At 45.3% G+C, this 27,960-nt stretch overlaps 1 protein-coding gene across 3 annotated transcripts in view; it reads right to left on the minus strand.

The window, feature by feature from the left end:
- LOC138265818 (ubiquitin carboxyl-terminal hydrolase 12A-like) overlaps window positions 1-27,960 on the minus strand; it is a 735,388-nt gene that overhangs the window by 119,300 nt on the left and 588,128 nt on the right. Inside the window, exon 13 of one of the 3 annotated variants that reach the window (XM_069213885.1) lies at window positions 15,514-15,988. The exons of the other annotated variants lie outside the window; for them this stretch is intronic. Coding sequence (XP_069069986.1) covers window positions 15,657-15,988 — 332 coding nt within the window. The 3' untranslated portion in view covers window positions 15,514-15,656. Of the gene's footprint in view, window positions 1-15,513; window positions 15,989-27,960 lie in introns of those variants that run through there. 3 annotated transcript variants of the gene reach the window in all.

Genomic DNA, 27,960 nt, shown 5'->3' on the forward strand with positions numbered 1-27,960 from the left:
ACGTCTGTCTTATAAAAGACAGGAGTATGCCCACCACCTCAATGGCCACCGCAGCAGACGAGGGCCTCTTGGGCATAGCCATTGCACCCAGTACCATGTGGAAAGGCCCATTTCAAGGCCCCCAATGGCACTTTAAAAAATATTTAGAATACTTACCTCTACTTACCTGGAATGGGGTCCCCACCCTGTGGTGTCCCTCTAATGTTGGTGGGGGTGTTCCTGAGGCTTTGGGTGGGCACCTATGGGCTCTTACCATGGTGTTTGACCATGGAAATGGGTCCACGGGTCCCCTAACGCCTGCCCTGACCCAGGCGTTAAATAATGGTGCTAAGCAGGCTTAGTGCCATTATTCAGGCCCGCCTCTCCCCGTGCACCTTTTTTGCACTGAAGGATAAATGAGGCGTGTAGGAAGTTGGCTCTGTATGTACTATTTCAAAGTAAGAAATAGTGTGCACAGAGTCCAAGGGTTCCCCTTAGAGGTAAGATAGTGGAAAAATTAGATAATACTAATGCTCTATTTGTGGTAGTGTGGTCGAGCAGTAGGCTTATCAGAGTGTACTGTTAAGCATTTGTTGTACACACACAGGCAATACATGAGGAACACACACTCAAAGACTTGCTCCAGGCCAATAGGTTTATATATTGAAAAATATATTTTCTTAGTTTATTTTAAGAACCACAGGTTCAAGATTTACATCAAACACTTTAAATGCAAGGTACTTCACTTACTTTAGGAACTTTGAATGAACACAATATCATGTACAGTCTTTGTAAAAATGGCAATAAGCTATTTTAAAAGTAGACAGTACAAAAATCAACAGTTCCGGGTGGAGGTAAGTAAAGGTTAGTTTTGGAGGTAAGTACAATACTTACAAGTCTCAAGTTTGGGGCATAGGCAGCCCACCGTTGGGGGTTCAAGGCAACCCCAAAGTCACCACACCAGCAGCTCAGGGCCGGTCAGGTGCAGAGGTCAAAGAGGTGCCCAAAACACATAGGTGCCTATGGGAAACAGGGGTGCTCCGGTTCCAGTCTGCCAGCAGGTAAGTACCCGCGTCCTCTGGGGGCAGACCAGGGGGGTTTTGTAGAGCACTGGGGCGGACACAAGTAGGCACACAAAGTACACCCTCAGCGGCACAGGGATGGCTGGGTGTACTGTGCAAAGCAGCCATCGGGTTTCAGATAGGAAACAATGGAGGGGCCCTGGGGTCACTCCATCGTTGCAGGAAGGCACAAGGGGGGCTTCTCGGGATTGCCACCACCTGGGCTAGGCAGAGGGTTGCCTGGGGGTCGCTCTTGCACTGAGGTTCGGTTCCTTTAGGTCCTGGGGGCTGCGGGTGCAGTGTTGGTTCCAGACGTTGGGTCCCTTGTTACTGGTTACTCACGGGCTTGCAGTCGCCGGGGAGTTCTCCCTGTGGAGTTGGTTCTCTGGATCTCGAGCCGGGGACGTCAGGTGCAGAGTGTAGAGTCTCACGCTTCCCGCAGGAAAAGTGCAGTCTTGTAAAGTTGTTTCTTTGTTGCAAAGAAGTAGCTGCTTTCGAACAGGGCCGCTGTTCACTGGAGTTTCTTGGTCCTTTAGTTCAGGGCAGTCCTCTGAGTCGCTGGAGCAGGTTTTCGAAGTTGGAGACAGGCCGGTAGGGCTGGGGCCAAAGCAGTTGTCGTCTTCTTCCTTCTCTGCAGGCTTGTAGGTCAGCAGTGCTTCTTGTTTCTTCAGGTTGCAGGAATCTGATTTCCTGGGTTCTTGGGTGCCCCTAAATACTAGATTTAGGGGTGTGTTTAGGTCTGGGAGGGCAGTAGCCAATGGCTACTGTCCTAGAGGGTGGCTACACCCCCATTGTGCCTCCTCCCTGAGCGGGGCACATCCCTATTCCTATTGGGGGAATCCTCCAAAATCAAGATGGAGGGTTTCTAAAGGCAGGGGTCACCTCAGTTCAGGGCACCTTAGGGGCTGTCCTGACTGCTGGGTGACTCTTCCTTGTTTTTCTCATTATCTCCTCTGGACTTGCCGTCAAAAGTGGGGGCTGTGTCCAGGGGGCAGGCATCTCCACTAGCTGGAGTGCCCTGGGGCATTGAAACACAAAGCCTGAGCCTTTGAAGCTCACTGCTAGGTGTTACAGTTCCTGCAGGGGGGAGGTGTGAAGCACCTCCACCCAGAGCAGGCTTTTTTTCTGTCCTCAGAGAGCACAAAAGTTCTCACCCCAGGGGGTCAGAAACTCGTCTCTCAGCAGCAGGCTTGCACAGACCAGTCAGTCCTGCACTGAAGGATTGGGTAAATTACAGGGGGCATCTTCTAAGATGCCCTCTGTGTGCATTTTGTAATAAATCCAACACTGGCATCAGTGTGGGTTTATTATTCTGAGAAGTTTGATACCAAACTTCCCAGAATTCAGTGTAGCCATTATGGAGCTGTGGAGTTTGTTTTTGACAAACTCCCAGACCATATACTTGATATGGCCACACTGTACTTACAATGTCTAAGAATTGGCTTAGACACTGTAGGGGCATATTGCTCATGCAGCCATGCCCTCACCTGTGGTATAATGCACCATGGCTTAGGGCTGTAAGGCCTGCTAGAGGGGTGACTTACCTATGCCACAGGCAGTATTTTGCAGCCATAGTATCCTGAGGGGGATGCCATGTCGACTTTGCCTTTTTTCCCCACCAACACACAATCTGCAATGACAGTGTGCCTGTGTTAGGTGAGGGGTCCCTTAGGGTGGCACAACACATGCTGCAGACCTTAGGGAACTTCTCTGGTCACGGGGCCCTTGGTACCACTGGTACCTTTTACAAGGGACTTATCTGTGTGCCAGGGGTGTGCCAATTGTGAAAACAATGGTACACTTTTAGAACACTGGTGCTCGGGCTTGGTTAGCAGGGTCCCAGCACACTTCTCAGTCAAGTCAGCATCAATACCAGGCAAAAAGTGGGGGGTAACTGCAACAGGGAATCATTTTCCTACAAGGCGCTAGGGGCTTTGAGTCCTTTTTTGGACAGGAACGCTTACCATGCATCTCATTGATGCAAAAAATGACTTTAACTCTAATATTTTGGTGGTAGGTGGGTCTAGCGTCAAAATATAAATATGGAGTTAAGTTTGCGCTGAATTAGCGTAAAAATGAATGATGCTCAAAGTACATATAAACATGCCCCTTAGCTTACCAGCCCTGGTTATATGGTATACCATTTTACTAGGCACTTATAAGTAAATTCAATATGCCAATCTTTAACACTGGTTAGTCCTAAGACCAACAAACACAAATTCAGCAAAATAGGAAGGAGAGGGCAAAACATTTGGGAGAAGACCACCCTGAGGTTGACAGGTCTAACATGTGTACCCCCAAGCTAAAGTAGGGAGAAGTACCCAACCTCCTGGGAGTTCTCATCACTGAGGCACAATAACTTGGACAAACCGTCAGCAATGGAGTGGTCTGACCAGGGCGGTGTTCCACTGTAAGGTCTATTCCCTCTAGAAAGATGAACAACCTTAACATTTTGGGATCCCCCCCTTTTTTTTTGCATAAGCAATCTGAGGGGTCCATAGTATGTGTGAACTCAGAACTGAGCCCCACAGAGGTATGGTCTCAGCTTCATCAGTGCCCAGACCACTGCAAAGGCTCCCCTTTCTACTGCACTCCACCTCTGTTCCCTGTGAAAGTAACCTCTTAATAATAAAGGCTACAGCTTGATCCAGTCCCTCTATGTCAGCTGTGAGGGCATTTCCCCTATGCCATGCTCTGAGGCTTCTGTCTGCACAATGAATTCTCTAGAGAAGTCAGGGGTCTTGACCACCGGTGCTGTGCACATGGCCTTCTTCAGGGTGTCAGAATCGTACTGCTTCTCAGAAGTCAGCTCTGTCAAGGGAGCAACAATAGTGCCATGCCCCTTTATGAATCTCCTGTAGTATCTGGTGAGGCTTAGGACGACTCTCACCTGTGTCTGGGGTTTGGGGCTCCACCTTTCCTCCTCCCAACTGGTGTCCCAAGTAGACCACTGAACCCTGCCCTAACTGATACTTACTGGCCTTGATAGTCAGGTCTGCCCTTTGCAGAGCCTGAAGCACTTCCCTGAGGTGGCACATGTAGTCCTCCCAGCTAGAAATGACGACCGCAATGTCATCAAGATAGGCAGCATTAATGTTCACCAATCCAGCGAGGAGCTGGTTGACCAACCTCTGGAAGGTGGCTGGGGTGTTCTTCAAATCGAAGGGCAACACCCGGAACTGGATGTGGCCTTCTGGGAAAAAGAAAGTAGACCACTCTGTAACCCCTTTGGTCAAGGCAGTCTGCCAATATCCAGGCGTTAAACATGCTGAGGTACATGGAAGCTCCCAACCAATCTATGAGCTCATGAGTTTGGCGAATGGGGTGTACATGAGTCTTGGTGACAGCATTGAGGTGGTACTTGGAGAGGCAGCTTTGGGGACACATACCAATGGGCTGGACCAACAACAGTTTGAGTGCTCATTGATCCTAGCACCAGATTTCGTAGACTTCCTCCTCACCTCATCAGATAGCTTTTAGATCTTACACTTCACAAGCATACTGTCTCCAGTATCAACATCATGGGTGCACCATGTAGAGACTCCTGGGGTAAATGAGAAAAGAAAAAGGAAACTGCCCACCAATGGGTGGCCATCCCTCTATTGCTCTAGGTTGAGGGTAGGGGTGAGGCTGACACCCTCCACTGACCCATCCTGCTCCCTGGAAGAAAGGAGGTCAGGAGAAGTTCCCTCTCCTTCCCCACTCCATCATCCAAGGCTAGCAGCATGGTTACCTCAAATCTTGCAAATTGGGGTCTGAGGCGATTTACATGCAAAACCCTTAAACAGTTCCTGGGATTTTTGTGACCTCGCTCTTGCTCTCTTTTCCCTCATATGACCTAGTCCAGTGGGCTTGTAGGGCCATGGGCTCCACAGGCTCATGCACTCACTCTTCTTTTCAAGACTAAAATACGACCACTGTGGCCTTCTGTTCATAACACTGTTTCATGATCTCCTGGCTCGTTTCTACACTCTCTTTGGCCTTTTTCCAGAAGTGCTTCATCTGGGTCAAGTGTGCCACATGTAGCTCAACACTTCTTGGGGGGCCTTCCTGGGAGCTTGCTTCCACTCCTCCTTGATCAGACTGAGTGGTCCTTGCAATGGGTGCCCGTTCAGGGGCATAGAGGGGCTAAAGCCAAGCCCCTTCTGAGGCACTTCCCGGTAGGTACACAAACAACAGGCATGGCAAGAGGACATCCCACTTCCTACTCAAGGTCTCGGACAGGCCCATTATCATCCCAACAAGTCGACTGGCTTCAGGGTGGTATGGAGTATAGAACTTGTAGGTTAACCCACACTCCTTCCACATGGCCTTCATGTACGCTGTCATGAAGTTACTACCACGTCTGACACCACCTCCTTGGGGAACCACACATTGGTAAAGATCCCCATCAGTGCCCTGGCCACTGCTGGTGAAATTACTGTCCTCAGAGGGATAGCCTTTGAGAATCAGGCGGCACGATCCACGGAGTCCAGGATGAACTGCCACCCTTGGCTTTCTTGAGGTCCAGAGGCCCAAACAGTTCCATCACCAACCTTTCAAAGGGGGTGCCAATGACAACAACAAGTTGCAGGGGAACCTTGGGCTTCTCTTCTGACTTGCCACGGGCCTGGCAGGTAGGACAGGACCTGCAGAACTTATCTGAGGCTCTCCTCATTTCAGGACAATAGAAGTGTGTGACAAGCCTGTCAAAGGACATGTCCTGCCTTATATGACCTGCTAGGGGAACATCATGAGTCAGCTTCAGTAGGAGGGCTCTGTAGCACTGGGGGACTACCAACCAGGCTCAGGAACCTTAAGCTCGCTATAAAGGACACCATTCTCCCAAAAGAACAGGTGATCACTAGAAGAATCACCACCTGCCTGGACATTGGCCTGCCGCCATAGGCCTCCAGAGCAGGACACTTAATCTGCACTTTGTAAAATTCCTCCCTTGTGAGACCCCTTCCTTCTGCCAGTTCGACAGTTCAGGTAGGTTTCCCAGAGCAGCAATGTCCTCTCCTGTAGGTTCTGGGGTGTCACCCTCAGACTCAGCCTTCTCCCAGACTGTGGGAGCTTCAGGAGCAGGTTTCCCATGCTCTTACCCTTTCTCTTTATGGCAGGCGTTTGAACCATTCTTCTAAGGTCCAGGTTCTCCTGACTATCCTCTCTGGCAGCCATGGACCTGGAGGTCAGACATACCAACTCAGGCAACCGTAACATCTGTAGGTGTGATCTGAGCTTCACCTCTTTCCAGATGGTGTGCTCTAGGTCACTGCCAAGCAGACAATCCACAGGCATGGGTGGACTCACAGTTACCATTACGGAACTAGAGATCCAGCCACCCTCAGACAAAGGGAACCAGAGTCAATTGATAGTGCCTCATGACTGTCATCTACAATAACCTGATACATTAGGGACTACATGCTCCGAAGGCACAAGATAAGATCTGACAATTGGCATGCTGGCTCCACTGTCTCTTGTCTCTCGGAACCTCCACCCTCTGCCCATTGATGGTGATCCACTGCCTATAAGTCTTAGTACTACTAGGCATGTGAGCCATTGGCAACATCCCGTAGCCACCCAGGGACAATAAGATAACCTCTACACTACCCCCATAATATCTGGGGCAATCACCTCCGCAAGTACTACGCTTGCCAGCCCCGGTCTCTGCCCTGCAGTTGGAGGCTGTGCCCACTTTGGACACTTGTCATCCCCCTTGCAGTTGCCAAACTGTTGGCACCCATAGTACTGAGTACCTATTATAAGGGAACCATTTGTTTTTCTGTTCAGGAAGGGATTGGAAGACCTGACCCTTAGAACTTGTATGGGGAACTTTAGAGAACTCCTTGTTTCTATGTCTGTCTCCCCACTCCTTCCCCTGGTGGGGACCCTGCCACCCTTGTGGTGATCCCTCCCAGATACCTTCTTGTGGGCCCTGGTGCTGAGCCCGCGGTCCACTTCCTTACCAAGCTCCAAGGAGTAAGTGAGCCTACTTGTAATAAGGTGTTGTCCCAGATCTGCAAAACAAAAGCTGAACATTTGCTCTCTGGCAATCAAGTTATACAGCCCTTGGCATTACTTTACTTCACTTCCCTTCACTCAACCATCCAGTGCCTTGCAAAAGGAATTCAATCAATTCACCCAAGACTGACAGGCCACCTTCTGGCTGTCCCTAAACTTCTGCCTATACTTCTCTGGGGTGAGGCCATATTTTCTGACAAGGATTCATTCATGGAGGGTACCTCATCCTGGCCCTTTCTCTAGGGCCAGTAGGGTGAGCCTCCCCTCACTATGGATATCCTTACAGAGGCTAGCCCCCTAATTCTCTTCAGGGATCCTATGCATCTGTAAAGCTATCCCATCAGCTTGATACCACTTACCAATGTTGTCCTAACAACAAAGTCCGGTGGCAGAGCTTTAGAAATGTGGTCCCTCTGGTCTGCTGAGGGCACTGTAGGTACACTGCAACCATCACTTATGAACCCTGCCTGTCTGTCCGTGATGTCCAGCTCCTTAAGGTTCCTCTCATGAGCCAACTACTCCAAGGCAATTCTTTTCTCCTTTGCCAGTTTTCCCTTTGCTAAGGCTCTCTCTACCTCCATGGCATGTTTCCTTTCCTCCATGGCCAGTTTCTTTTTCTCCATTTATTGTTGGGACATCTGCAGCCAAATATCCCTTTCTCAGCCTTCCTGTCCGCCATCTTCTCTGGGGACATGCCTCAAAATGACACAATGGTCTCTACTTTGGTAGGGAGCTCCAACTCAGGAGACAGGTCATCCTTCTCAGCTGACTGCTGCATCTCAGGACCCTCGCCTGGGCCCTGCTATGGCCCCTCCACTCCATCCTCTCCATCCTGATCATCTGTTGTGACTGGCAACTGGTGGGCCTCCACCTATGTCCTCAGATCCTTTTGGAGCTTTGCCTTCCTGGTGCTTATTTTGGAAGTCTGGGCCCTCTTCTTGCAACATTCCTTGAGCCCAGCCACAGTGTAGCTCTCCAGATGGAGGAGCTCAAGTTCCATTCTTGCAGGTAAAGCCAGGCTCAACAGGCACAAACAGTTAGACACAGTAAGGGTGAATTTGGAAAAAGCAAACAGGCCAATCAAGGAGAATGTAAAACCAAATTGGACTTAGATTACATGTCTAGGATTTTCGGCATAACACAAAATAATTGAATGACACTGTACAAACATAAGTCCTAAATTCATCAATGCCACCAATGTGAGCAACTGGGTTACTGGTTGAGGTGGGTGATACCCTACTCAAGCACCAACCACAATCCTTGCCAGAGTGATGCACAAGCAAACCCCAAATTAACCTGCGCTCAACACCCTAGTAGCTTGGCACAGAGCAGTAAGGCTTAACTTAGAAGTAATGTGTAAAGTATTTATGAAGCACTTCAAACAGTAATAAAGTGACAACACAACACAAGAAAAATCCCATTCAAATTTAGAACCATAGAACAAAATGTAACAAATAAGTTGACCTCAAAATGAAAAAAATCCAATCAGTGAAATCTGGAGCTATGCATTTTTAAGATGTTAGTGAAAAATTGAGCCAAAAAGCACAAAACGCCATGTGCAGCTATCTGGTCATATGAGACCAGGAGAAAGTCACAAGTTCAGACTGACCACAATAGAGCGTGGGTAGGATATAGGGTACAAGTTAGTCTTGCTGAAAAGTTACCTTCTCAGTCCAGCACAAACAGTTCTGTTCATAGTGGAGGGGGGCCTCAAGGTGCAGAGAACCTTTTGAGAAGCAGTGCTGAGCCTTCCTTCCCAGAGGTTTGTTTGTAAGTAGTGCCGGGCATGCTTATCCCTTCTTACAGAAGGGCTAAAAATGAAAGTAATCAAGAGAAAGTAGAGCTAATTTTGTTTTTGTTGTCATTTTTTTGGTATTTGCCTTTCAAGCTCGTAGCAGAGTTGGTTCTGCTTGATTCACAAGCATTTCATTTCATCGTCTGACTATTACATCAGACTAGTTTAAAAAATAGCTGGGCCTGTGTGTTTTCATTGTTATGGACATGTTGTTTCACATAATCAGAGCTTAATGTTGGCATTTATTTAAGAGCACATATTTTCTTTCTCTGCAATTAAGGCCAGTATTACTAAAAAAAACAAAAAAGAGAGAGTGTAATTTTAGAAAGAAAGTTTGAACAGGGTTCCTGTTTTATATATTAATTCTTGATTCTTTTATTTTTTTAAGGATTAAGTATATAGTATGCTTACCAACCTTCATTTCTGCTCTTTTCTTCTTTGAACAGTCAAGCTGTGGAAAAATCCTACTTTTATGTCTGACTCAGCTGGTTTAGAAGAGGTGTCTCGTTTTATGCCTGTTTCAAAATACCTTTGATTCTTCCTCCTTTTTGGTGTAAACCACTACCTAGGTTACACTTTTAGGCCATCATTTACGAGGACTTTCCAGTGGTGCAATGGTCTGCCCCATACTTACAAAGCGGCGGTAAGCCACTTATTGTGGCTGAATGCTGCTTTGTAAATATGGTCCCTTTACACGCATCACTTTCTATGAAAGGGGCGTGCAGTGGGTGTTGCTCTGGGATTTCCACTGCAACATCCATTGCATTTTTACGTTGTCCCAGATTTATGAGCATTCGTACACCTGAGGTAGAGAGGTAGAGCCAAAAAACTAACACCAGCCTACAGGTGGCTTTAGCATGCCGCAACTAGGAGTAATACTTTTATTTCTCCTCGTTTTTGCTTTTCCTATGTGTGCTGCATTGTACAGCAGACGTAGGAAGAGCAGAACACAATTAATGATTGTTTTTCTGCAGGAAGGTTAAGGGCAGCACACATAGGACTACCAAATTGCCGTTATTGATTGTTTATGTGCAGGAAGGGACACCTTCCTTCACATAAACAATCATTCCCTACAATGCACCCTTGTGCTATGGTGCAAGGGTGGCTACGTTGGCGCTAGGCAGTTAATTTTAGCACAAACGCTAGGGAAAACACAGGGGTGTGCTGTATTGTAATAAATATGGTGCATGCCTGCATATCTGAAGTGACACAGCTTGATGCTGCCAATTTGGCACGGTGCTGCATCACTTCTTAGTAAATGAGGCCCTTAGTTTGTCATTTTAAGGCATCGGAAAATAATTTCCTCTTTTATGCCTACATGATCCTGGGTAAGAGCCCTCCTTTGTCAGTATTTAAGGGGCTTAACACTGAGGTTCCCCTGTATAATTGTTTCAAAATAGGCAACCCCACTGAAAAGCAGAAGTATGGCATTGGCTTTAATTCTGAAATAAATTTATCAATCTCAAAAAGAAGTTTAACATTATAAAGACCCTCAGAAAGCGGTAATGGGTTACTGGATAAACAGCTCCAGTTTATGATCAAGCCTATGCGCCTCATTATGAGTGTGACAGTCCGAGGACCGGCACACTCACGTTGACTGTTGGACCAGGGCACTCCAGGCGGTCCGTCCATCCAATGCCAACCTGGCGGGCAGACCACCCGGGGGGGACCATGGTTCCTGACGACATAATGGTGGTCAGAGTTGTACTCAGCAAGGGCTGCGCTGAACTCAGCGCCGCCTGGCTGATTATAACTCCTCGCACCGCCAGCCTTTCCATGGCAGTTTCACAAACATGGAAAGGCTGGCGGTGCAGGTGTGCTGCCCCCCCTGCCCAGCACCATCAGAATGTGCAGTCTGCTCTGCAGACAGCGTGCATTCCGAGGGTGCTGGTCGGCACCCTCCGTGCTATGAGATAGCACCTGGCTCCTTTAGGGGAGCAGAGTGCTATCTCGTAGCATTGTTCCTACCAGTCTGACTGGCGGGAACGCTCTATTGCAATGTTCCCACCAGTCAGACCGGCGGGACATTGCAATACGGCAGGGGGTGATGCCACCGCCATGGCAGTGGCATCCTCCCCGCAGCTTTGGTGGCCCTGTGGTGGGACTGCCAAAGTGGAAATGAGGATCTGTATCTGAAGCTTTCTGAAGGCAACAGGATGATCTGAATAATGGCCATTCTCCTCCAATGTCTGATTCATCTCAGATGACTTTCTCTTCTACTTTGTGAGTTTACTTCTATTGGCTATCTTCCAGTTATGATACTGATGCCCCTGATTAGTTTGCGCCAAGCGGGAAATATGTTCAAACAAAGGAAACTAAAGGGCTTCATTAATTATGTTTCTTCAAATTTGCATCTTCCATTGGAAGAGGTGCAGCCCATTACATGTGAAATGGGGTTAAGTAAGAGGAAATGGAGAGATCCAGAAAGATCGTTTGTACACAGGTTTAAGATTGGGTTGTATTTTCTTCTAAAGATGAATTAGATCTGCAACAGAAAGTTGCTATTGATCCCTCATTCGATAATCTGATGGGCCTGTCAGCAAAACCTTTATCATATGACTTCTATTTTTTTGTTTATGTTTCTTTGGGCTTGCCTATATCTGGGCCATCTAGAAACCCATAGGCTGCAGCAAGGGGATTCGTCTGTGGGGAGGTTCAAATTTTAATATCAGACAATTTGAGTTTCCAGTTGACTTGGTAGCTGGATCCTTTCAATCTGGACAGAGAAATATCTCTGTTACATCATCCTGTGTTGTTCCTGACTATGGATACTAGCGGTTTACTGGACAATTCATCAGAGGAACAATTCATCAAATTTGAGGGAGTTAAGGATGGCTTGCGGTGCTCTTATTTTTTTAACAGAAAATAAAAGGAGCAAATGTGTTGATCAAGGCGGATAATACAATAGTAATTTCTTATTTGAACAGCCAATTTGGCGCATCTCTGCATCCCTCAGTGTTTTAGGTCATACAACTTGCAGTTGGGCAGAAAATAATCTGAATTCAACAAAGTTATTCACATAGCAGGGAAGGAGACTCAGAAAGTACATTCTTTTACCAGGGTTTTGCTATCATCACAAAATCTGAGACTTACTGTTCTAATTTTCAGGGAAATTTGATGTGGATCTCTTTGCAGACAGCAACAGTGCTCTCCTGCCTCAGTACTTTGCGAGGTGTCAGGACTCCTGAGCCTCAGGGTGGATGTTTTTACATCACAGTGGCCAAAGGTTCAGTTGTTTGTATTTACTCTCATTGCTCTAATTCCTTATTTTCTAGTGAAAATCAAGAGAAAGGAAGCAAAGGTAGTTTGGTCTGGCCATACTGACCGAGAAGATATTGGTTAACTCTACTGAGGGAGTTGTTAGTGGAGCAGTTCTTGTTCATTCCACTTCCACCTTATCCCCGGTTCCTCATCCACTGTTGTCAGATTATGTTCTTCAAAGGTTGAGACTAACGGTTTAAATGTTGAAAGAGAAGTGTTTAGGAAATTAGGTCTTTCCTTACCTGTTGTTAATCCTCTGGAGGAATGAAGGAGAGAATCAACTAGAAAAGCTTATGCTCATCATTGGTCCTCCTTCTGAAAGTGGTATAGGGTGGAGGATGTAATCAATGTTTGTTTCCAGGATAATATTATGCAGTTTCTAGAGAAGGGTTTTGAAAAGGGATGGTCTACTGCTACCTGAAAACTCCAGTGGGTGTCCATCAAAGCATTTTGTTCTCTTCAGAGATCTTCGCCTGAAATAAAAGTTTAGGTATCCAGGCTTTTTAAAGGTTTTGTCATCTTAAAAGTAAAAACATTTTTCCAAATTAGAAACGTTTATTCTTTCTGGAAGTCGAACCTTTTGAAATGTTGAAGGACGTATCTCTGAAGTTTCTCATTTTGTAAAGTTTTTTTACTGTCCATATTTACTATGAGATGCATGGGTGAGTTGTTAGACCTGGCATACTTGGAGTGGTTTTCCCCCTAACATTTTGCCTTCCACCCTCCTGGTTTGCTGGCTTTAGGCCTCTGCACACTTTTTCACTGCTAACCAATGCTAAAGTACTTGTGCTCTTTCCTCTAAACATGGTAAAATTGGCTTATGAACAATTGGCATATTTAATTTAGTTGCACATTCCTACTAAAGTGGTACCAGTGAGCCTGTAGCTCTGATGGTGCTACCCACTTAAGTAGCCCTTTAACAACACACATGCCAGCCACTGCAGCGTGTGTGCAGTTTTAAACTGCCATTTGACCTAGCAAAATAAACATTTTGCAAAGCCCAAACCTCTTTTTTTAATACACATAAGACACTCTAAACTTAGGCCCTGGACAGCTCAGGCAAAAAGCAGTGTATTTAAAAGGTTGGCACATACTTTTAAGTTATACATGTCCTGGTAGTGAAAACCTCTTAAATGTGTTTTTAACTACTGCAAGACCTACCTCTCACATAGGATAACATGGAAGTTACCTTATTACATTTAATAAGCTGTAACTTCCAAATGGGAACAGGTAAGCTGTTCATGTTTGGTATCTTTGAAATTGTAATGAAAAATCCCCTCTTATGGCAAAGTTAGATTTTAAATTACGATTTTGAAAATGGCACTTTTAGAAAGTTGGATTTTTCCTGCCCTAGCCACTTGGGGCCAGATGTAGCAAACTTTTGCCAGTCGCAAATGACCCGATTCGCTATTTGCGACCCCTTAAAATCAGAAATGGGATGCAAAAATCCCATTTCCGACTCGCAAAATGCGATGCGAGCCGTTACCGACGTGCAAAATTAGCGACCCCATTTTGCGACCCGCAAATAGGAAGTCGCAATTTGCGAGTCACAAACCATATGCAATAGCCACTCGCAAATTGCGACTAGTCGCAAAAAGCCCATTTTGCACTTCCAATTTACCACTAACTCAGAGTAGGTGGTAACCATTACCAAAGTATAAAAGGAGACTCAGAAGGCATCTGGGTTACTCAAGATGGCGGAGATATACCTGATAGCAGTGAGGAGGAGAGCCCACGCCGTACAGCAGAGGAGGAGGAGGAGCCAGAGACAGGAGAAGATTTACAGAACAAGGCAGACACTCTTCCAGCAAACTGAGGAGGAAATTTATGACAAATATAGACTTAGCATCGCAGCTATACTAGATTTAATAGATTTACTTAAACCACAGCTAGAACGCCAGACTGTGCGCGGCTGCGCCATCCCCACGCATGTGCAAGTGCTATGCTCACTCCACCTCTTGGCCTCGGGTAGCTATCAGGGGGTCATTGCTGTGGCAGGTGGGGTATCCCAAAGTGCACTATCACGGTTCTTTAGGGCATTCCTAGACGCCTTACTCATACACATGTCCCGATACATATACCTACCCAGGAATGAGGCAGAAATCAACAGTACCAAGTTGGAATTTTGCCGGATTGCCAACTTCCCCCATGTCATAGGGTGTGTAGACGGGACACATATTCAAATATGCCCTCCTGCAAAGCTGGAATATCTGTTCCGCAATAGGAAGTGTACCCACTCACTCAATATTCAGGTGGTATGTGACGCTCATTATATCATCGATGACATGGTTGCCAAATTTCCAGGCAGTACCCAGGACTCCTACATTTTTAGGCACAGTGGGATACACCAACCCCTGGAACGTGGGGAGTTTGGAGACAGATACCTCCTAGGTAGAGCTGAATACACCTTGAAGACATGCACACAGGTCAATGTGCAAACCACCCATGCCTTGCTAACAGTGTACGTTTTGTGCCCAACAGGTGACAGTGCATATGCACTTCGTCCATGGATACTGACTCCGTACTTAACACCCAGCAATGATTGCGAGAGGAGATACAACAGTGCACATAAGAGGACCAGGAACATCATCGAACGTACCTTCGGACTGCTGAAAGCAAGGTTCAGATGCCTCCACCGAAGTGGAGGTGCCCTCCAGTATACCCCAATAACGGCATTCAAAATAGTTGTTGCATGTGCTATCCTGCACAACATTGCCACCCGAAGTGGGCTACCTCTCACCCCTGAAGACCCAGATTCTGAAGATGAAGAGCAAGAGCAACCACATCGCCATCATGGGGATAGGAGCATCGCAAATCAAGGCAGACTGAGATGGGAACACATTGCAAACCAATACTTTGGAAGGTACGTGCCAACTTCGACCATACTCACCAATATAACAAAGAGTCCATATGTTAAGTGGAAAGAACAAATGATTTAATAAGTGCAAATAACCAAACTATGTACATGAGAAACAGTTCAGGGGCTTCAATAGTCCACCTGGCATGGGACACATTGACATCATGTGCCCCAACCCCAGGGACAGTGTGGAGCTTACACCCTACGGCGGGCTCGGCCAGCCTGGCTGGTACTAGGTGGGTCAGCAGTGCTCTGCCTTGTGCTTCCACTACGTAGCACCCTGGTGTCACTGGCAGAGACACTGCTGACAGTGGAGCCCTCCTCACTGTCCTGTGGCGTGTCGCCTGTGCCCCTGGCCACCTGCTGTGCCTCCATGAGGTCTATTGCATGGTTGATCCGGCCCAGTCCCCGTTCCACATCACCCGCAAAGTGGCCCATGTCCATCTGGAAGCTGACTGTGCGCCTAGACAGCCCAGTTGTGTTGACAGCCAGCCTAACTATAGAGGAGGCCATCCTGTCCAGGCGTTGCAGCAGCTGGCGGTCCCTGCGCCGTGCACTGTCACTCTGGGTTAGCAGTCCTGCCACTAGTTCGCGCATAGACAGTGCAAGGTCACCCGTGTTGTTGCCGATCACCTGCAATTCCGAATGCACCTGCTGCATACTGATGGCATGATTTCTTTCAAAGCGCTGCAATACCCCACTAATCCTCCTTAATTGTTCGTTTTGCAGGCGCTGACCCCGTAGCAGTTGGGCCTCTGTTGGTGTTGTGGAGGCATGCCTTGACTGCCTGCTGCTCTGCTGTTGTCATTGTACGTCGCCTGCGCAGCGGTGGAGGCCCTGTATTGTCTGCCGTGGCACTCTGGCTTGTACCTGGTGCAGGCTCGCACACCACTGTTGCAACAGGTATTTCCAGAGAGGGCATGGTGTTGGTGGTGCAGGTAGCAGTGGTGGCTGGTCCTGTTGTCTCCTGTGTGTGCTGGCTGACCATTGGCCCCTGGCTGCTTGGGCTGGTGGGGGTGTCTTGTGGGAGACCTGTGGGACATAGGGAACACACTGTCAGGGTCAACTATCTGTTATCAACATCCTAATAAACTGTTGCCTATGAACTGCCTACTTGACTACATTGCCCATAATGCATCATTCTGGTGTTTGCTACTCTGAAATGAAACTATCTTGGTTGTGCATGCCCCTGTGTACAAGGTGGGTGGGGGTGTGGCATTGATGGGGGTGCATGCATGTCACATGGTACTCACCGGTTGATGGTCCTGGCTCAAAGGTGTCCAGATCTCCCATTCCACTGACAGCCTCAGGCTCAAGGGTCTCCTCTACCCTTTCCTCCAGGGGTGTGGGTGGTGGTACAGTCGATGGTCCCCCTCCTGTGTCTCTCATCTCCAGGAGCCGCTCTGCCACCCTCTCCTTGGTCCGGGAGCACAGGTCATACCACCTTTTCTTAACCTCTTCCACACTCTGGTGGCTGACCCCCAGGGAGTTGACCTTGTCCTGGATCTCCTGCCAAATTATTTTCTTTTCTGTGTCTGGCACAGTGAGGGCTGCCCTGCCAAACAGCTCGTCATGATGCTGACAGCACTCATCTGTTAGCACCTCCAACTCCTTCTCAGCAAACTTTAGCTTCCTTTTCCTAGGATTGTCAGCCATGGTTGCTGGAGCTCTGTTTGTTAGCTGTGCAGCAGTTAAAATGGGTGTGGTCCTCCCTCCTCCCAGGTGTATTTGTAAACTTCCTGGCTGTGATGTCGTCATCATCATGTGCCAGGAAGTGTTTTCCAGAGTGTTCTGAAGTGTTTTCCAGAGTGTTCTGCAGCACATGCATTACATTTTCAGCACAGTCGCTATTTGCGACACCCACTCGCAAATTGCAAGTCCGTTTTTTGCGCGGTCGCAAATAGCGACCTCGCAAACAGCGGACTCGCTATCTGCGGTGCGACTCCGTGTGCGAGTCGCAAATTGTCCTCGCACTTTCTACCTGCATTGCAGTTAGCAAGTCGGAAATTGCGAGTCGCACATACTCGCAATTTGCGAGTCGCTATTTTTTTGCCTACCTACATCTGGCCCTTAGTGCCTGCAGCTTGTCTCTGGGTCACATGACTGGGAGTAGCTGACAGTTGGGCTTCATGTATTCCTCCTAGACATCCACACACAATAGAGATCTTTGGTGTGCTTGGATGGCCCATCACGGGAAATATGGCAGGGTTGTGCACAGCCCTACATACACTTGAATAGGCTGTATGCTGCCTCAACACAAAGGGCTGTTGGTCCCCTGTAATTAGTCTGGAGCCAGGGCAGGGAAGGTCGGAAGAAATAAAAGCAGGCACATGTCTCGTATTCATCTACTTGTATGAATCAGAGGGGTTTATCTATGGCTCCACCTTTCACATCATCTTGTTCAATTGAGGGTTGTAGAGGAGAAATGGCATCTTTTGACAATTCCCTGAAAACAGCTCCTTGAACTTCTTCTTGATGGCTGATCGGGATGGCCGAGAACTGCCCAAAGAAATGGATTGCTTAGGGTGCAGATAAAATGAGCCCCGAAGGGTCATTAGATGGAAAGGTCTCAAAGTACCATGTTTGAAAGATTTCCTCCTAGAACTGGTAACTTGCATTGTTTGATTGAGGCCCTGTGGGGCGCTCAACTTAACGAGAACGTATAGAACTATACTTAGAAGACCTAAGAGAATGCAAATGGTGTCAACCTGCACTACAAACATGCCCATATTTATGGGACTTAAGATGGAAATGCCACATTTGGAAAATATCATACTGATATAAAAAAGGTAACACTCTGTAAGATTTCTTCACTAGACAATCTGGGAATTCGAGGCTTACCCCATTCTGCTTAATTCCCAAGGGTGTGCAGGTTTTGAAAATATAAGGTTTAGCTTTTTTCATTTATTATGCAGAAGAGGACTCTAACCTAGCAACTCTGAAAGAGTTCTTTCTCAAAAGAATAACATTGAGCGTGTCTGATTTAGCATTGGTAGTTGCTGAAAAATACGTGGACCCCACTAACTTTTTGGTATGTTTACAATCCCAAGGCAAGTCTTAATACATATGGGGACGCCCTTCCCTATAGACATTTTCCAATCAGAGAAAGGAGAAGACAAATGATGTGTTTCAGGAAGTGTCTAAACAATGCCGTTTTCTGCAAGAAAGTTGTCCAGAGTATTTTTTAGAAAGTCTTTAAAAGAGACAACATTCTAAGCGTCAGCTATAGGTTAAGAGAGTGAACACATAGGAGTAGATGACAGAAGTCAGAGGTGTTAAAAAAAGTTTGAATAACATTGGACTCAGGGAGGCCCCATAAGTTACCCCATAGGGGGAACTGTCTTGAAATTAGCTTGATAAGGAGGAAGATGGGCCATTTACCCAGAAAGCAAAGGCATAAGCCATGCTAAGGCAGAGATCTGGATGTTGAGAACAGTCCAGACTAATCCAGCCGAGAGAACGTAGGACCGACCGTGCTGACTGGGTCAGCATTTTTATTGTATGCAGCATCAGGAGTCTGCATAGAGCACATGTGCTCTCAAGGCCTGGTTGTCCAGGACTACACCTTAAAAGAATTGTCTATTTGTTCGTGTTAGTGAGAGCTTACATAGGTTGGCAGTACATCTTAGCTCTTACATAAGGATAATTGTCGTCTCTAGATGCTACAGTGCCAGTTCCAGTTAGGCAGGTTTCACCAGCCACTCAACCAGGTATCACACAGGTGAAACCCCTAGTGTTGCAAATGGTCTGCTACTACTGCCATAATCTTCAAGAATTAATCTTCATGAATTTGGTGTCAATGACTGTCAATGCTCACTTCCCAACACAAGCCTCCGAAAATGTCTGACTGTGAAAATATGTAACGAGAAGTCCAGTGGGATCATCCAGTCTGCAAAATATCTGAAACTGCCATTATTCTGAATGCTCCATTCGTAAACCTGCGAAGCCTGCAGAAAGTGTATAGTTGGTGCTTGGGAACCTTCTGGATTACACGGTCTAGTAAGAGGGGGTGCATTTCCTGCATCAAGATTTGTATGTGGCTGGAATAGCTGGCAGCCTCTTCTGAGAAGGAACTCCATATGTTTGCAGAAGAATGTATCTAAGCAGAGGTTCCAATACTAAATACCATTGTTTGTACAAAACTAAAAATCGGATAGTTTGTGCAGATGAAGTGAAAGAAAGCAAAATGGATGTGATGGGCAATGTTATAGCAACACTTAGAAAAAATTGTCTAGCTAAATTGTAATAAAACTCTTGCACTCAAAGTGATAACACAATGTACAGAGCAATGGCTGTAGTACAGCATTACATTTTCAGATTGATTATAATAACAACAATAGTTGAAAACATATATATTCAAAGGATGTTAACCAAAGACATGTACTCTGTAGATGGTGCCAAATTACCAGGCGAATGCACAACAAAATGTATCAATAATTCACAAAACACTGTAAACAGCCTGCTCAAGCGCTTGTTTTCTAGTTGAGTTTTAACATTATGAACCTGAAAAATACATTTCTCAGGAGCTTAAGGACTTTTATAAATGATGCCAAAAAGAGAGCAACTCTGTTTTGTTAGCATATTTTGGGTGCTTACAATAAATCACACCAGTAATTGACCAGCCTACGTCTACACTTCCTGAAGTGAAATATAACTTTAAACTTACAATTCAAAACCTTTTCATTCATTTTCCTCATCACTGAAATGGGTTTTTTCACAGGAAATTACTTTCCAGTATATCCTTTAACAAACAGGGTGATTTTGTACAGACGTATTAATTTTTAAAGGACAATTCTGTTGGCAGCAACTAGGTTTTAATAAAAGGGTTTCTGAGTGCTGGTTTTGAGACATTTACAACAGTGATTTCTAGAATCAGCTGGGACCAGATCAGACCTATGTTTATTCGTATTAAAACGGTTAAACCACTGATGGTCATCTTTAATGCAGGTAAACCATAAAAGTTAAAAATCACGTTAAGACAATTTTACAAAGACAATAAGAAAATGAAAAAAGTAATGACAGCAAAAGTGTTAATACAATATATAAAGTAAGCATGTTGAAACAGAATATCACTACAGCTTAAAGAACTTTGAGGGGGCCTGTCAATGAGTAGTTAAAAATTAGGTAGCAGATTTACAAATATTTCATGCAACATGTTATGATTTACAGTGTTGCCGCATTCTGTGTTTTGCCGAATGCCTATGTTCGGACATTCCAGAGCAGACAGTTGAAGTCTCTCTTGGATATGGCAGGACGCCGGGTCGTGTCCTTGCAAATGAACTTACTTTATGAACTCTGCTGAAGTATCCAGCTTCTTCCTCACCACATTCGGGCGACGAGTTTCAGTTAGAGACATGACCCGAGCCAACCTGCGTTCATCTCTTCATCTTTTTGGCTCCAGTGCCCTTGGTGGTGCAGCATATGTTTGACGTTGACGCTGCTGCCGGAGCCGTTCCCTGTTCGGAGATTCTTGGTTTCTTCGGCTCCAGTGCCCTTTGTGGCATAGCGTATGCCCGACGTTGACGCTGCTGCCGGAGTTGTGAGCTGTTCTAAGACCCTTGGTAGGCGTGGTCTTCACAAAGAAGCCTGTGACACATCCTGATCTGACGTCCATATTTTGATAAGCGGAGGCGTGAGGCGGTGCTTCCCTGATTTCCGGTGCGTCCTACAATCTGGTGACACCTCCACGGCTATATTATAACGAAGTTGAAGCATGTGATGCTGCTTCTTTGATCTCCGGCACCTCCTGCATACTTGTTGAGCATACGAGATGTGTGGATTTGAGACTGTTCTGTTTGGACAGCAGAGCGCTGGCTGTTCTTTGCTGATCTGCCGTTTCTATTGAGGTTCACAGTGATCTGCACACCATTTAACATTTGTGCATTGATGTGTGGTACTTTGCAGGTCACGCGGTGATTTTCACACCAGTTTATGTTTTTCCACTGTGTTTCCCATGTGCTTTAACCTTTATCAGTAGCTGTGTTCTACAACGTTTTATCTGTTCTGTCTGTTTTTTTTACTGTGTTTTCAGTGGACATAATAGTATTTCATCCATTTGATTATTATTATAGTGATGGCCAATCACAGTAACATTTCACCACCACCTCCATTTTTACCTCTTCCAGGGTCACCTGCTGTACCCTGGGAGGATTGGATAGAAATGTTAGAGAATTATATAGTAGCTTTAGATGGACAGGGTTTTTTCGTCTTAAAGGAAAAAGGCTATTTTATTGAGCACATTGGGGTGTGAGGATCAGCGTATTTGTAAGTATTTACCGACAGCGCTTGGTGCAAATGGTCAACCGATGGATGACGTGTTTAAAGAGGCTATAAAGAGGTTGGAGACTAGGTTCGCTAAGGAAACCAATTTAGTTCTAACTAGATATAAGTTTTAGACTCAAGATCATCACGAAACCATTAATGAGTTTGTTTCAAGGTTGAGGGAGTTATCAGTTAAATGTAGGTTTGGTTGTATGACTGAAGAGTTGATACGAGACCAACAGATAGTACAATGTTGTGAGAGAAAAATACAAGAGAGGCTCTGGGCCGCAAAAGATCCCAGCTTGCAAGAGGCTATTGACATGGCAAAAGTTGCAGAAGAATCGTAGCGATGTATGAGAGAACTAGAGAGGAAAGATAAACCTGCTCATGTTATGGTATTGTCTACTGATGCTATAGGTGCTCAGCAGGAAGTTGAGGCTCTTTTGAAGAAATCTGTTTTCTCAAAAGTAAATGGGAAAGAATGCATTTGTTGTAGCAGTGTATAACATTCGGCCGATTCCAAGAGGTGTTTTGCTATCAATAAAGACTGTCGTAGGTGTGGTCGTAAGGGACATTATGCCCGCATGTGTGGAGAAAGTGCCAAGTCCTCTAAGGAAATCAAATCAGGGATAAATGTAGTGGGTGAGTGTCATGACATTCCTTATAAAGACAGAATTCTAGTAGTGAGTCAAGAGGAGAATTCCGTTGAGTGTGATAGTGTGCGTAGGATGTCCAGACCTGTTGCTTCCTTTACCATAGGTGAATTTAATGTAAGCCTTATGATTGATTCGGGATCATTGTATACTATAATTCCCGAAGTCCTCTTTAAGGAACACTGGAAAAGTGAGAAACTGTATCCCAAAGATATCTCTCCTGGTGGTTACCAAGGTGGGAAAATTCAATTGTTGAGGTATATAGTAAAGCAAATACGATCTGAAGGGAGGAGTATCATGGGGAAAATTTATGTGGCCTCGGATGGTCCACCTATCTTAGAGTGGATGCATCAATTTGATCTCAACATTGTTATCAATCCAAGGGCACCTCACAAGATTCTTGCGGTTGAGGATGTACAGTTGCATGATATTTTAGAGGAGTCAAAGCATGTTTTCAGAAAAACTTTGGGATGTTTAAAAGGCTATGTACACAAGATAATTTTAAAAGAGAATGCTGTACCCAGGCAACACAAAGTACGCAAGATCCTTTTTGTTGTGAGGAGCGAAGTAAAAAAGTGATTGACAATATGTTGTCTGAAGGCATTATTGAACCTGTGGAGGTGTCTCCTTGGGTTTCACCCAGTGGTAATTACTAAGAAATCAGATGGGAGGGTGAGGTTATGTGTTGACTTGAGGTTGCTGAATCAGAACATTGTAGTTGACACATATCCTCTGCCCAATATCAACAAATTGTTGACGGAAGTTAAAAATGGGAGGTACTTTTCAAAGCTTGATTTGAAGACTGCTTACCACCAGATCAAACTCCACCCTGAATCCAAACATGTCAACATTAGGACAGTGCGCGCTCTACGGGTGACAAAAATGCAAAAACCCAGTCCTTATGCAAATGCATAATTCATGCATTGAGTTTATATGCAGTATGTTAACCTTTTGCATTGCAGAGTTTATCTTTGAAAAACACTATTAATGATGTTTGCAATAACTGTTCATTTGCAAGGCATTGCTGAAGGCTTACTGAGTGTGTTAGGGTGTGGTCCCTTTCTAGGACCTTCTAGAAGCTTTCCCTGCAGCATGACTGGGTGTGGTTTGTGGGCTGGGCCAGACTCTATATAAGGGAGCCAACCCAGCTCGACATGCTCACTATTCAGAGGTCCCGGTGCAGAGCAGCAGCAACTTCCTGAGCGCTTGTTCCGGAGGCCTACCTTGATGTTCCAGGCCTGCCCCGCATTACATTGGTGATCCTTGAGCAGGGCGGTAAGGCAGAGGTCAGGCTGGGCCCCTGACCCCGTTCTCAAAGACTCTGGAGTTTTGGGCCTACTTATGAAACTTTCAGAGTGCGAGAGTCATTGCTCGCATGTAAAACTTGATGTTCAGATCAAAAGCTTGCGCGATCATTTCATGGCATTTGCATATTCTTGTTTGAATCAGCAGTTCACGCGATTCATTTCCCGCATGTAAAACTTGATGTTCAGATCGGCAAAAGCTTGCACGATCATTTCATGGTATTTGCATCTATTCTTGTTCAAATCGGCAGTGGGCGTGATTTATTTCCCGCACGTAAAACTTGATGTTCAGATCGGCAAAAGCTTGCGCGATCTTTTCATGGCATTTGCATATTCTTGTTCGAATCGGCAGTGTGAGCGATTCATTTCCCGCATGTAAAACTTGATATTCAGATTGGCAACAGCTTGCACGATCTTTTTATGGCATTTGCATATTCTTGTTCGAATCGGCAGTGTGCGCGATTCATTTCCAGCATGTAAAACGTGATGTTTAGACCGGCAACAGTGTGCGCGATCATTTCCTGGCATCTAAAGCTTTGGTGTGTTGTTTTTGTTGAGGAGCACACACTTACCCCGAACTTTGGATTTTCTGTGAAGATGCTTACTTCAAAATGTGACACCTTTTGTGCATATTAGGTCTGTAGTGCAATTCCTATTGTTTTCCAGGGAATGTTTCAGATAGTCTTTTGTCCTCATGTAAAAATGCAACGTTTGTTCTGAAACATTATTCTAGAAGGTTCTTGTATTCTAGACAGTATGTTATATTTCATGAAAAGCTCATATGAAACATTGTGTTAACCCATTCTTGATTTCTTCCAGGTACCCAGATTTCTTGAGGCCTAGATATAGTCACTTCTTAGGTTATTCATGGTTACAGTATGAGAATTCTTAGAACCATAGTCTATTGAAAGTCAATGTGATTATATCTTGATATTGTTTTGTTTAACTTTTTGCTTCCTACAGGTCTCCTTCCCAGCTGTTCCCTTCCTAATCCCCTTTTCCCCCACCTGGACTCTCTCAGGCTCTGTGATATTTCTATCGGAGCTTTGGAGCTGTCTAGTAGTGGACATGTTGGGAACATGCGCAGACCCCGAGGATCTGGTCTCTCTGACAAAACATTTGACAACGTTTGTTACCCATGAAGGCACCTTCCAGTTCACTCTTATGCCGTTTGGCCTTGCATCAGCTGCTAATGTGTTTCACCGCATGATGACTAATATTTTTGGCAATCTCAAGAACGTGCTGTTCTTTCAAGATGACATCTTAATTGTAGGAGAAACTGTAAATGACCATAATCGTATGTTGAAGAAAGTTTTGAGGGTCATTGGGGAATCTGGTTTGAGTTTAAATCAGGAGAAATGCACATTTGTGACTGAAGAAATTGACTATTTGGGATATACTATCTCAAAAGGGAACATCAAACCTAAGAAGAGTGTGTTGGAAGCCATTAGGTTGGCACCTGCTCCTAATGACAAGGACCAGTTAAGGTCGTTCTTGGGCCTCATTGAATATTATTCTAAATTTGTGAACAAAGTTGCTGACAAGACTGAAAACCTGCAGAAGCTGCTGCAGAAAGGGAGTAGATTTTTGTGGGCTGGTGAACAGTCAGACTGCTTTGCAAATATCAAGAATGAGATTTGTGATGGCGACATACTGTCTGCGTTTATCATTAGGTTGCGTTCTGTTTTAACAGTAGACGCGAGTGCAACTGGATTGGGTGCTGTGTTATCTCAAGTTCATGGGGATCAGGAGAAGACAGTTGCATTCACTTCTTGCACATTAACTCAGGCTGAACGTAATTATTTGGTGATCGAACGTGAAGTGCTTGCTGCGGCTTGGGGTGCTGAATACTTTAGGACATATTTGTGGGGTCTTGAGTTTGATCACAAACCTTTGCTTAAGATCTTGTCTTCTGGTGGGGCTGGCAAGGGTTCAGCGAGGTTAGCTCAACTTGCGGCTAGGTTGCAAGAATATCTTTACAGGGTAGAGTTTGTCCAAGGTTGGAAGAATGCCCAAGCTGATTGTTTGTCTAGACTGTCTCTTGACTGGGAAAAGGTTGATGCACAGTCTGTAAAGAACAGTGAGACAGAAGATGCTGTGGCGTCGGTGATTGACGTAGGTGAGTACCTTACCCACTTCTGTGAGACCGTATGTTTGTATTTTGAATGAGTTGTCCTTTTGTGGAGATAGTGTTTTGATGCATGGTGATCAATATGTCCCACCCTAGGGGTTGCGGTTCAAGTTGTTTGGTTTAGCACATGAGGGTCACTTAGGCCAAGGGTTAACTTGCAGAAGGTTAAAAGAGGTGTTTTGGTGGCCAGGTTTGGATGAGCAAGTCAAAGACTGGGTTGTGAAGTGCAGTGTGTGTAATGAAAGTGAGAAGAGACTGAAAATAGGTGTGGGAAGAGCCAGTGGGCATACTGAAGACCCTGGTAAACCGTGGCATACCATTTGTTTGGATTTCATTGGTCCGATTGCTGAGCTTTCGTTTGATTTTAGGTTTGCTGTAGTAGTAGTTGTTGTGCATTCCAGGTGGCTGATAGTGAAGTTTGTCAAGGACATCACCACAAGTACAGTAATACAGATTTTGGATGAGATCATTTTTGGAGGAAGGTATTCCGTTGGTCCTTATAACAGATAATGGTACCCAATTGACGTTCAATGAGATGTGTCCATTTTTGAGACATTGTGGGGTGAGACATTCTAGGACCTCTTTGTATTATCCTCAATCTAATGGTATGGTGGAAAGAGCTAATAGATTGATTAAGGGTACTATTCAGTTAGCCTTAGCCAATCATTGCAGTGTGCGGAAGTCCGTCTCTGAAATGTTATGCGCTTATCGTACCACGATTCACAGCATTTCCAACGAATGTCTTTTTCAGGTAATGAGGGGGCCTTCAGTTGGTTCAAAGTTAGTTCCTTCTTGGCTTCAGCAGTGGGTTGAATTTGGTGGGAAGTGGCGTGTGGACAGTCCTTGCAGTTCCAAATTGAATGTGGGAGATTGGGTCAAGATCAAATCAGGACGGATCAAAGGTGGTATCTCTAAAGTAAAGGACCCGTTCGCATCGTGAAGATTAGCAGGTTTCAGGTTGAAGTGAAAGGAGGGGAGAAGTGGAATATTAGGAATGTAGCGTTGTACCAGAAGGTTGGTGCGTGTACTGGAAGAGTGACTGAGGAGTCTTCTGGATCTCATTTTCTTTTGGAAAACGGGCACGTGAATAAAGGTGGCATTACAAGTGCTTCTGAAAATGCTCAGAGTCTGTCAAGTGGAGTGGTGACTTCTGAGGCGAGAGATGGTCTACAACAAATGTTAGTAAAAACTAATGATATACATGATACATCCATTCTCTCTAAAGAAAATTCTAATATTTCTAGGAGTGTGAGAACAACTATTTATGTACATGATTCTTCTATTCTTCCTAAAGAAAGTTCTAGTACTTGTAGGAGTGTGAGATCCCACAAAGCTCCAGCTTACTTGGATGACTATGTTAGAAATTAATGTTTATTGTTTCATTTTCTTTATTTTGTAGATGTAGTATTGTTTTATCCTTTGTCTTAGGAAAAAAGGTATTATAAGGTCAAGGAGAAAGTATGTGTTATGATTTACAGTGTTGCCGCATTCTGTGTTTGGCCAAATGCCTGTGTCAGGACATTCCAGAGGAGACAATTTAAGTCTCTCTTGGATGTGGCAGGACGCAGGGTCGTGTCCTTGCAAATAAACTTACTTTATGAACTCTGCTGAAGTATCCAGCTTCTTCCTCACCACACAACACAGCAAGGCACATTGCTGCATTGCGTCACATGAAAGGAAAAGAGAAGAAATGGGCTCTCGCCTAGCGCTGGTGCACTGTGTGCTGCCTAGCGCCAATGGATGCACCCTTGCATCATGCTGCAATGGTGCCTAAGTTACAGGCAGGATTGTTTGTGCACAGGCAGCATATCTTTCTGCACAATAACAATCCTAAAAGAACATTTCCTCTATATATGAGTGATGCAGAGTGCATGACGTATAGAAAGAGGAAGTAACAAGGATAAATCAAGATATTTCTCCAGGTTGTGCCTCTGTCGGGTAGACGCACCATTTTGGTGCAAATTCTGATTTACAAGTGTTTGTAAATTTGGGATTGAACCAAAATACATAGAGGGATGCACGGGAATGCCCATAATCCACCCATGTAACCATACTCAACACAAAGTAATGCAAGGCAGTGCTATGTGCTGAGTTGGTTACTTAGTATTTACTAAACAACACAAAGCCATGCAAATTAACTTTGCGTCTAAGTAAATGCCTTAAATGAATTCTGCATCAGGCTGTGGTACAACAGTGATACAACTGTGAAGCAAAATCTTAGCAAATCTGGGCCTTAGTGATTGACAAGGAGCAGCAAGCAATGTCACTTAAATAGCACAGGACAAGAGCATCAGTCACACATCTAATGTTAAAATGACTGTGCAAATGAAATGTTCCTGCCCTTTCCTATAATGGACAAAACAGGAGAAAGTGTGTACTTGTGTCAGTCTTATCAGCAGTGCACAAGCGGGTACCCGAAGTGGCTATAATTCTGTTCCATTTTCTCCACACAATTGGTAGATCCTGCAGAGTAAAGTGACTTGGTGTAGGGAGGGTACATAACTTCAAGGTAAGGCTCGCAAACCTTGGTGCTTATGCCAGCAAAGTAATAACAGCCCCTAGCGGTCAATAAATTAATTCCAGGTGCAGTGGTGCAGGGGAGGCCCCAACCCTTCAGGGGCTCCCAAACTCTTGAGAGGGGGGCATTCTGCCAAA

Source organism: Pleurodeles waltl, chromosome 11 (genome assembly GCF_031143425.1).
Source record: "Pleurodeles waltl isolate 20211129_DDA chromosome 11, aPleWal1.hap1.20221129, whole genome shotgun sequence".
In the NCBI taxonomy this organism is placed as follows: domain Eukaryota; kingdom Metazoa; phylum Chordata; class Amphibia; order Caudata; family Salamandridae; genus Pleurodeles; species Pleurodeles waltl.